The sequence below is a fragment of the Pseudorca crassidens genome, chromosome 8 (genome assembly GCF_039906515.1).
Source record: "Pseudorca crassidens isolate mPseCra1 chromosome 8, mPseCra1.hap1, whole genome shotgun sequence".
In the NCBI taxonomy this organism is placed as follows: domain Eukaryota; kingdom Metazoa; phylum Chordata; class Mammalia; order Artiodactyla; family Delphinidae; genus Pseudorca; species Pseudorca crassidens.
Window position 1 is genome coordinate 100,733,990 of NC_090303.1, and position 10,972 is coordinate 100,744,961.

General features: G+C 52.4%; 1 protein-coding gene across 2 annotated transcripts; it reads left to right on the plus strand.

Annotated features, from left to right (window-relative positions):
* Nucleotides 1-2,003: 2,003 nt before the first annotated feature.
* Nucleotides 2,004-9,048, plus strand: GIMAP6 (GTPase, IMAP family member 6). Of its 2 annotated transcripts, none has more exons than XM_067747394.1 (3): nt 2,004-2,329; nt 4,386-4,467; nt 6,761-9,048. In XM_067747394.1, exons 1-3 carry the CDS (start codon nt 2,168-2,170, stop codon nt 7,552-7,554), a joined length of 1,038 nt encoding a protein of 345 aa, XP_067603495.1. In that variant the 5' UTR covers nt 2,004-2,167; the 3' UTR covers nt 7,555-9,048. The 2 variants fall into 2 exon arrangements, with proteins under 2 accessions (XP_067603495.1, XP_067603494.1); XM_067747393.1 differs by having other exon boundaries at nt 2,011-2,329; nt 4,383-4,467.
* The last annotated feature ends 1,924 nt before the right edge of the window (nt 9,049-10,972 follow it).

The window sequence follows — 10,972 nt, forward strand, 5'->3', positions numbered from 1 at the left end:
TTAAAATATTTATTTATTTATTTTCCTTATTTTTTGGGGGGTGCTGCTGCATCAGGTCTTAGTTGCGGCACTCAGGATCTTTGTCGTGGCATGCGGGATCTTTTCATTACAGTGCGCAATCTGCTTGGACTTCTCTCTAGTTGCAGTGCGGGCTTCTCTCTAGTTGTGGCGTGCGGGTTTTCTCCCTCTAGTTGTAGCGCGCGGGCTCCAGGGCACATGGGCCCTGTAGTTTGCGGCATGCAGGCTCTCTCGTGTGGTGCGCGAGCTCAGTAGTTGTGGTGCACCGGCTTAGTTGTCCTGCAGCATGTGGGATCTTAGTTCCCCGACCAGAGATGGAACCCGCGTCCCCCGCATTGGAAAGTGGATTCTTTACCACTGGACCACCAGGAAAGTCCCCGTAGTGTAGTATTAATAGAGGAAAGAGCTCATATATGTTTACAGCTCACTAAATTGTCAGTTGTCACAAACTGAACACATCCAAGTAACAAGCACTCAGCTAAAGACACAGAATGTTGTTGGCACCCCAAAGCAGGGGTTCTCAACCCCCGGGTGATGGACCGGTCCTGGTCCACAGCCTGTTAGGAACCGGGTGGCACAGCAGGAGGTGAGCAGTGGGCGAGCGAGCGAAGCTTCACCTGCCGCTCCCCATGGCTCCCCATCGCTTGCATTACCGCCGGAACCATCCCCCCATCCAATGGCATTACCGCCTGAACCATCCCCCCATCCAATGGCATTACCGCCTGAACCATCCCCCCATCCAATGGCATTACCGCCTGAACCATCCCCCCATCCAATGGCATTACCGCCTGAACCATCCCCCCATCCAATGGCATTACCGCCTGAACCATCCCCCCATCCAATGGCATTACCGCCTGAACCATCCCCCCATCCAATGGCATTACCGCCTGAACCATCCCCCCCATCCAATGGCATTACCGCCTGAACCATCCCCCCATCCAATGGCATTACCGCCTGAACCATCCCCCCCATCCAATGGCATTACCGCCTGAACCATCCCCCCATCCAATGGCATTACTGCATGAACCATCACCCCATCCCTCCCTGTCCGTGCAAAAATTGGCTTCCATGACACCGGTTCCTGTTGCCAAAAGGTTGGGGACCGCTGTCAAAAAACACAGACCCACTTTAAGAGTGAGATTCAATCCCAACATGATGCTTCCTCTCCTTCACTCCCTACCCCACATTAGCAGGAGTCCAGTATGAAAACGGTGAATTAAAGCTGAGAGAACAGCAAGGCACAAGCTCTAAGAAGGGGTTTCAGGGAAACCCACAGACAATGGGGGAGACAACACAAGGGCACTAGAGGAAACTGAAGCCTCTAGCAGCTACAACAAACATTAAACACAGCTCGTAGCCAGATCAACGTCAAACCTCACACCATAGGCCTATTCACCTCAGTTCCTAATATCTGACATATCATGTCTGGCTTTCAGCAACATTACAGGGCCTGCTGCAAGGCAGGAGAAAACACACAAAGCAAGCACTAGGACCAGACTCAGATGTGACACAGATTTGGGAATTTTCAGACGCAGAATGTGTGTGTGGGCGTGTGTGTGCATATGTGTGTGTGTGCATGTATGCATGCCGTGCGTGTGTGTGTGTGTGTGTATATACACACACGCATGTAGAAAGACTTATAAAGAATTGGCTCGTGTGGCTCCTGGTCCATGGGATTATGGAGCTGATGAGTCCCAAGATGTAGGGTCAGCAAGCTGGAGACCCTGGACAGCCAGTGGAGTGGCCAAAGGAGGAGCCTGGGGGAGAAAGAGAGACAATGAATATCTGTCATGACCCGGAGGACAGAGGATGTCTGCAGGAAGTGGGTAATTCTCAAAAAAGGGAGGAAATCCGTAAAAATCATTCCCCCGGCGCAACATTTTCTGAGAGATCTGCTGCTTTCCTTTAAGTCTCTGAGTTCTAGTTGTGCTAGTGCAGAATAAAAATCATAATACGCGTGTTGTTTTTCCTGTGGCTGTTATCACGGCTGCAGAGGAAGTGCAGCCGGCAGAGCTTTCTGAGTCATGAGGGCCCCTCCTGGGTGTTCCTACCACTTCCTCTTCCCTCATCTCACAGCTCACGGCTGCACTTTCAAGGGCAGTTTTTGAGCTGAGCTTTCAGGTCACATTTTGCTGAAAAACTATAAGCTATGTCCTCTATCTATTCATACGCCCGGGACACCTTCTTTTACCTTCTCCATTCACCCTGCAATATGGCAGCTCTCGAAAGGGAAACAAAGAATTCACGAGTGCCTCCGACCCCGGGAGACACAGAACACGGCCATTCGTCCTGCCCAGCGGGCAGCGGGGCGGTAAGTCCGAGTGTGTGGGGACTGTGTCTGTGTGTGATGTGTACTTGTGTTTGTGTGTGTGTCATCTTTGAGAGTGTGTAGTGGGGATGGTGTGGGTAGTGTGTTTTTGTGTATGTCTCTTTGTGTGTAGGTGAGTATATGTGTGTTTTCTGTGTGTGTTATGTTTGTGTGTGTGTGTGGTAGGTATGTTTATACGTTTGTGAGTATATGTGTGTGAGTGGTGTTTGTGTCTTATGTTCGTGTTTGTGTATGTGTTTGTGTGTTGCGTTTGTGAACATATATGTTCATGTGTGTTGTGTAGGCGTGTGTGCTATGTTTGTGTGTGTTCGTACTTTTGTGAGTGTATGTGTGTGTGTGTGTGTGTGTGTGTGTGCGCGCGCGCGCACGCATGTCCGAGGTACAATGAGAGGAGCCAGGGCTGAGAGTCGGGAGAACCTTGGACCCTTTGTGCTCTGCCTGGAACTCACTGCTTACTCCTGGGCAAGACGCTTCTGTGAGTTTCGCTGCCTTCCTGAGAAACCTCACAAAGGTGACGTGTCTGCTCCGTGTTGGAGACAAACACTGTGGCACGTGGCACACATGTGATGCCTGTTGGGCAGGGTGTAGGCTGAGGCGGCCAGGGGCCGGGCAGACGCGCTGTCTGGGCGCGAGGGTGGAGTGCAGGGTCTGCCTCACCCACCTGCCCTGGTCCCGGCCCGGCCTGTATCTTCTTCTCACCACCCTTCTGTCTAGAGGAGGAAGGAGGTTTCCTGGGTGAAGTGCTGCTTCCGCTTCCACCAGTGATGTAAGGGCGCCAAGGACAAAGAGATTGAGGGATCTCCACTTTGCAAAGACAGGGGGCCCCTTTGAGAGGTAAAAGCCTGTGTCCTCACAAGAATGCGGCTGAACAGGTCTGGGTGAAGATGTTCACCTGGCCTGGTCACTCTCCCTGGAAAGTCACCAAACCTCCTGGGCTGGGTCCACTCTCAGCTGGCACGTTAGAGCTGACATCACTGAACCCCCAGTCCTGCAGCCACAGCCCCGCAGGTCCCCGGCCAGCCCCTGGGATCTGGCGAGGACTGAGGCGGTGGGCCAGGTGAGCAGAGAGCCTTAGCCCCCCGGGGATGCTGTGGCGACGGGAAAGCTATGTCTGTGGACGTTCCCCCGGAGTTACCATCCCCTCAACTCAGAGCCTCCATCTGGAGAATGTCATCTGACTGTGATTGTCTCTGAGTGTCCTACACATTCCAGAAAAACAGTCATGGGGCCACACGGTTCCCTCCCCATCCCACAAAGACTACCAAGCAGCTACAACATGATGGGCCCCTGAAACAGGGAACCGTGTTGGTCTGCAGGGTGGAACGGATTGAAGGCAGGATACGCTGCTCTCTCCTCAGGATGACGCGAGTTCCTGGGTGGGTGACACGGCCCTCCTTCGCAAAGAGGACTAGGAATCGCTCTACAGAAGGTCAAAAAATGTGCTGGAATCTTCTACAGGGAAGAGATGTCACGAACATGTAGTTGTGGCCCAGCACTCACACCTCCAGGGACATTGAGGCCCAGGCGGTGCGACCACCTAGCTGCTGGCCTGGGGAGGAGTGCCGAGTCCCCTGGGCCCCCAGCAGGACCGGGACTGGGCCCGACGTGGAGAGGGAGCCTGTCCGAGTCTGCCGCCCTCCTCACCGTCCAGCTCTTGGCCTCTGCGGCCCTTGCTGCTGGGCTCTCCCCACAGATCATCTGGCCCCAAGAGCCCCTCACCAGCCCCTCCAGCAACTTCCTGCTCACGCCCCCCAGGCACGCTGGCCACTGCTCCCAGGACAGTATCTGTCAGGATGCATCCCTGATCCTTTCTCTCCATCACAGAATCACCCCAAAATGGAGACCACAGTGCAGGGGGGAGAAAGGAGGAAACAGGGTCCCTAAAGGATGTAGAAGGTGTCTTAGACTCCCCCTCACTCCGTCTCTCCCCCCCAAACCAATGCAAACAACTTCCTTTTGGCAAGAGAAAGGCACAAGTCAGGTGCCTCTTAAAACTCGGTGGAAAAGTCAGTGAGACATATGATTCTTTTTTCAGGAGGAAGAAGAAGATTATGAACTCATTCTCCCGGAGAATCGCGAGGAAGGGCTGTCTCAGGATCCTACACAAGACGGGTCCGGAGGTAAAACCTCTTTCCAGCAGACATAAACTTAGAGAGGCATGGCCGGGGGACCCGTAGGTGCAGGGCGCGCTGGGAGAGGCAGCAGGAGCTCCTCCTGCCAGAGATTTGCCCACCCGGCGGCCATCGAAGGGCGTTTGGGTTGGGCCTCTCTTCAACACGGCCAGATAGGAGGGAAAGGCCCCTGATGGGCGCAGTGGGCCGAGGGGGTGACGCACAGCGCCAGCCGCCCCTTCACTGGGTCTCAGGAAGGATGTGCTCGCCCCCGGCCTCCGTGTGGGCATCTCGCTGGCTCGAGTGTGAGAGCTCTCAGGGTCACGAGGACTGCAAAGCACTAGTGAACAAGCAGGATGCACTCAGGTGCCCCCAGGACCGGGCTCCGCCTTCCCAAGGGGCTCCCTCCCCACGAAAGCTGTTGCATCAGGGTCAGGGCTTCACTTTCATGGGCTCAACTTCACCGTCTAGCCTGAGGACACAGAACTTAGGGATATAGGAATGCCGGAAATCCATCCACTTTCCTGGCCAGAAGAATTGATTTGCGATTCACCATGCATTTCAACAGGACTGATTTTTTTTTACTATATGAACTTCAGTGACCTGAGCCATTGAGAGAAAGCCATATTAATAAGCTGCACAGGAAAATTACAATACAAGTGCTGACACCTGATTTCCCTTTTTTTGCAGCAATCGAGATTAAGCATTACTTTAAAAATCTGGCTTTAAAGTCCAATGACGTGGGCGCCTCCAGGCTTGCCCAGACAGGAGACCCCTGTCTCCCTCCAGCTTCGCATTGGAGGGTGGAGATGAACACTGCACCTTCCCTGCTTCTGTGAAACTCCCACCCATTCACTCAAATTCCTTTCAAGCCACCTGAGGGAAGCTGGAGGGAGCCAATATCATCCAGTCAAAACTGGTCGGAGGGTCAGGCAGCCAAGGGAGAAAGGCAGCAGAAACGCGTTGCTGGGAGATTTGGAAGGAGGCGGTGCCAATCCTACTTTCAGGAGGCCGGGGCTCTGTCACAGAGACACATCAATGTCTTCAATGTGGAACAGACTTGGAAGCCGGCTGGGGTTGGGCGCTCCTCTATGTGCTCTGGCTCCTGGGAGCCCACGAGAAGGGAATTCCCTTCCTGCCCTCCAGCTCCGGTCGTTTCTAAAACATCTGGACATTGGGTTTCTAAGTATTAGATTGGCATGACAAAGCTTCTCTCAGCTGATGGCTCTGAACGTTCTGCTGGGTGAGAATGTCCAGCCCCAGCTCCAAGGATGTAGCTTAAGAATGTGACCCCAGTGTGCAGCTGTGCTGTGGAGCTGGGGCTCAGGCTGAAAAGAACCCACCCTCACAACACTCCTCGCTGGGAAAACTAAAGGTAATGTGACGTGGTCGATCACGTCAGGGAGAGGACCGACACAGAGGCTGTGTGCTTTCAATTTCACCACTCTTCCTGAGAAGGGTCTCCAATCAGAGGTACTTGAGGAAGCTCAGGGTCCCAGGTCATGATGGGATGATTCCCACAAAGGTGACCCTGAGAAGAAGTTTCAAAACCTAAACATAAAATGTAGCTTTTCTACCACATCATCCAGCAATTCCACCTCTGGGAATATAGCCCAAAGAATGGAAACAGATGTTGAACATATGTGCATCAAGGCTCATGGCAGCATATTGACAATAGCAAAAAGGTGGAAACAACCCCAAAGTCCATATATATATATATATACACATATGAATAAACACAATGTGGTCTACACCTACAGTGGAATATTATTCAGCCTTAAAAAGGAGGGAAGTTCTGACACATGTGACAACGTCGATGAACCTTGAAAACATTATGCTAGGTGAAATAAGCCAGACACAGTAGAGCAAACATTGCCTGACTCCACTTACATGAGGTCCGTAGAAGAGTCAAACACACAGAGACGGAAAGAACAGGACTATCAGGCGTTAGCGGGAGGGAGCAATGGGGTGTTAGCGCTTAACGGGGACAGGGCTTCAGTTTGGGAAGATGGAAAATTCTTGGGCTGCATAGTGGTGATGATCGCACAACAATATGAAGGTACTTAATGCTACACCTAAAAATGGTAAACTTCATGCTACGTATATTCTACCATAATTTTTTTTCTAAAAGTTACAAAAAGAGAGAGGGAAGGAAAGAATGTGAGTCTAGGGCACGTCTCAGATGCTGACGCCGGTCTTCCCTGCTCCTGATCCCCGCCCCCCGGACATTCTGCCCCTGGTGAGGCTAGAGTGGGTGGATGGGTTCTAACCCCGGTCTCCCACCTTCTCTTGATGCTTCCAGGGCTGAGGGAGGATGAAGGGACCCCGCAGAGGCTGAGGCTTATCCTGGTGGGAAAATCCGGAAGCGGGAAAAGCGCAACAGGAAACAGCATCCTCGGCCGGAGAGTGTTCGAGTCCAAGGTCAGCGCCGGGCCCGTGACCAAGGCCTTCCAGCGGGGGCGCCGAGCGTGGGCGGGGAAGGAGCTCGAGGTCCTCGACACCCCCGACATCCTGTCCCCGAGGGCGGCGCCGCGAGGGACCGCTTGGGGCCCCTGCGGAGTCATTGCCGCCTCCTCGCCGGGGCCCCATGCGGTGCTCCTGGTGACGCAGCTGGGCCGCTTCACCGAGGAGGATCGGGAGGGGGTCAGGCGCCTCCAGGAGCTCTTCGGGGCGGGCATCCTGGCCCACACCATCCTGGTGTTCACGCGGAAGGAAGACCTGGGCGGCGGCACCCTGGAGGAGTACCTGCGAGAGACCGACAACCGGGAGCTTGCCAGTCTGGACGTCCTGTGTGAGCGGCGACACTGTGGCTTCAACAACAGGGTGCAGGGGGCGGAGCAGGACGCCCAGCTGAAGGAGCTCATGGAACAAATCGAAGTCATCCTGTGGGAACACGAAGGCCGTTATTACAGCCACCAGGCTTACCGTCAGTCCCCGTGCTACGTTTTGCTCTATCGAGAGCCGGCGGGGCAGGTCCCCCAGGGCCAGGGCTCCGAGGAAGGGCGCAGCGAGGAGTCCTGGTGGCAGGGACTGTGTCGCATCCGGAAGGAATCTGGGCACACTGACACACAGCTCCTGGGGAGGCTGCCCATCTGAGACGCGCTGGATTCCACGCAGCCACGGCTGCTTCCTGCCAGCCTCCCTCGGCCCCGGAGTCTGCCTTCCAGCCCCTCACTTGCTCTCTCCGTCCCACAGGTCACTGACCCTCCCAGTGTCCAGGGCAGGGTCTGGGGTGGCGAGCGGTGTGCGGGCTCCTGAGTTCGCAGGTCCTTCATCACACCTTCCAGAACACGCGGGCCCTCCCTCCTCTGTGCCCCTCCATCCTCACGTCTCCTTGGCATTCCGAGTCTGCAATAGAACACCGATAGGACCACAGCTTCCTGCGGGCAGGCCCGTGCCTCATTCGCCCATGTAACTCCCACAGCATCCTGGCCACTGGAGTCACCGCTTAAACGTCGATGTAGCAAATCAGTGTGGGATGTCGACCAGGTGCCTCTGCATCTCTTGGGCTGTGTCCTTGCCCGCTAAGGGGGCAGGCATGATGACTTTTAAGGCCCTGTGCCATGTGGGGCAGGACAGGCACTGGGCTGGGGAGGAGAAAGCAAGTAGAAACGGGAGGGGTAGAAGATGCAGCCCTTTTATTCACTCTTGAAAGAGGCCACCCAATCGCAGCAAAGGAGCCCCGTGGGAACCTCTTGGTGGGATGATGAGCAGAGCGGGGTGGGGGTATCCAGGGGGCCAGGTCTGGTCAAGAAATGGAGCCTAGACCTGGCTGCAGGACATGGAGGCCCCCGGAGGTGCCAAGTGGGCTTGGGCAGAGAGGAGCACTTCCCTGAGGCAGACTCGGACTAGGGAGGTCACACACCTGTTACTGCCCCTTGTGATGCCTGCCGTCCGCCTGTAGAGAACAGAGGCGATGTTCAGCCCTGCCTCTGCTTCATCTGCAACTGTTTCCCTTCTCCCTTGAGAATGGGGAGAAAGTGTGGGTGGGGTGTGTCTTGGTGTGTAGGTGGGTCCCCAGCAAGGTATTTTGGTGCACAGAATGGGAGGAGGCAGAGAAGAAAGGGAAGCTGCAAAGCAAAGAAGCAGGTGAATGATGTAAGATGTCCTAGGGAACAGCCTGCCGGGCTGATGGGGAGAGCCCTGCAACACGCGGCTGTCGTCTTCTCCAGATGCAGCGGACGCCTAAGAAAGCTTAAGCATTTCTTTTGCTAAAAGATTCAGACAAGTGTCTCGAGGCAGAACGAGACTTATTTTGGTGTATGCTTACGATAGCCTTTGTGCCAGATCATTTATTAAGCAGGTGATCCGCGTCCCGCTGAACTGGAACGCAACGTTTATCATATGTTAATTTTTCATATTCCCTAAGATCTCTGTCAGGATTTTCGATTCTGATCTTGTCTTCTGACTTTTCTACTCCTGCATGAATAAAACATGGATTTGATTAGAGTGGCTTTGATTATAATGTGACACACTGATTTCCTCCCCAGTCTCCATTTTTGTATTTCCTTTGTTATTTTCAGGCATTTATTCTTCTGTGTGAAAGTTAAAATCACTTTGTTTAATTTTCATAAAAGAATCTTGTTGGGATCCCAGTTGGAATTGTCTTACATTTATGTATTAAATTTGGGAGGATTGGAAGTAAGATAAGTTAGAGAAAGACAAGTACTGTGTAATATATATCACTTATATGTGGAATCTAAAATGTCAAACCTGTTTAAAGAAAGAGTAGAACGGTGGTTACCAGGAGGTAGGGGCACAGGGGATAAGACTGGTGGTACTTAAGGGTCCAAACTCGTAACAAGCACGAAATAAGCCATAGAGATCTAAGGTACAGTATACTGAATGTAGACAGTAACATTGTACTCTAAGAATGTGGTGTGATGAATATTGTTACAGCAGCCATACACCCTGCACACCTTAAATTTACACAATGTTAAAAGAAAATCTTTCAGTTACATTAAAAACCTAAAACAAAAAAAGTTGAGAGAATTGGTAAATGCCTCCAGGATAAGTGAATTAAGGCCATCTTGTTTCTAAGAGAATAGACTCATGACTTCAGAGCTATTGAAGTAAAAGCTAAAATCATTTGCATTTCCTTCAGGAGAAGAAGATACATTTCTTTAATTTAGGTACTTTTGTTTGAACTCTGCTGGCTTGATTGATTTCATAATGGAAAATACAAGCACCTGACCAAATGACACCCATCCAGTGACTCTAAATGACGCGCCACTCAAAACATGTCATTCATTAAAAATTCTAAAGGAATTGTTTAAAATTATATCGAATATGGGGTTTTCTCTCCTTTATTGCTAAAAATCAGGGAAAATACCTCCCACGACTTTTCAGAAGGAGGGATAGATGTTGCTTCATGCCATCACTCCCTCAGCATCAGAGAACGGGGAAGGCATGTGTCGGTATGTTCTGGAAACTCCATGGTCTGTGTACCAATAGGAAAGAAGTGGTGTGGGTGAGGGTGGGGGCAGGGGGAGGAGAGAGGGTTGTCTTGGCCAAGGCTGTGAAGATAGTGAACTTTGGAATTCATTATTCTCAAAAAATATCTCTACACTGGAGCAAAGCATGAAAAACACAGATCTGGAGAATCCGAAGTGCCCAGTGAGCACGTGGGTTGCTTCCTCCTTGGTGGGTCAAAGCAGCGGCTAAAAACCCCAGGGAAGGCTTCCAGCTCCCAATCCTCCCGTAATGACATTCATACACTATGTAGAAAATTCAAAATAATGAGAATTTCTAAACAACTGTTAGAAGATACGGAAAAGTGACCAAATACAGGGAGACACTATAAGGAACTTGACAGTTAACATAAGGGGCCATGCAACTGCTACTTTTTTTTTTTTTGCGGTACGCGGGCCTCTCACTGTTGTGACCTCTCCCGTTGCGGAGCACAGGCTCCGGACGCGCAGGCTCAGCGGCCATGGCTCACGGGCCCAGCCGCTCCGCGGCATGTGGGATCTTCCCGGACCGGGGCACGAACCTGCGTCCCCTGCATCGGCAGGCGGACTCTCTTCCCTGGCGACTGCGCCACCAGGGAAGCCCGAGCTGCCACTTTTATGTGGCTTTTCCCCCCCCGAGAGCACTTCCCCATCTTGCTGAGCCAGGGATATCGCTCAAGCAGAAATTCACAGTGACCTGAGAGTAAGAGGATTGAGTTTGGGGGCAGCCAGAGAGGGTAGAAATTGATGGAGAACTCCCAAAAGGAGCCACACAGGGGGTTGGGTGGGAGCATTAGAAATTCTTCATATAAACTCCCTTCAAGTCTTTGGCTGACCCATGAATGGCAGTCTCTGAAGGGTCCAGGGGAAACTTTTTCTGGAAGGCTGAAAGAGCTAGTTAGAGATTTCAACAGTTGCCCTCAGCAGCAAAGACAAAATTTGAGATTCCGGTCCACCACGTATTCCACTGAAATACCAACGGGAGTGAAATCACATCAGGACTAAGGGACTTGCCCTAAAAGAGCAAGATTGGAATGGCCCCTCGCTAATGACGTAGACAGCCA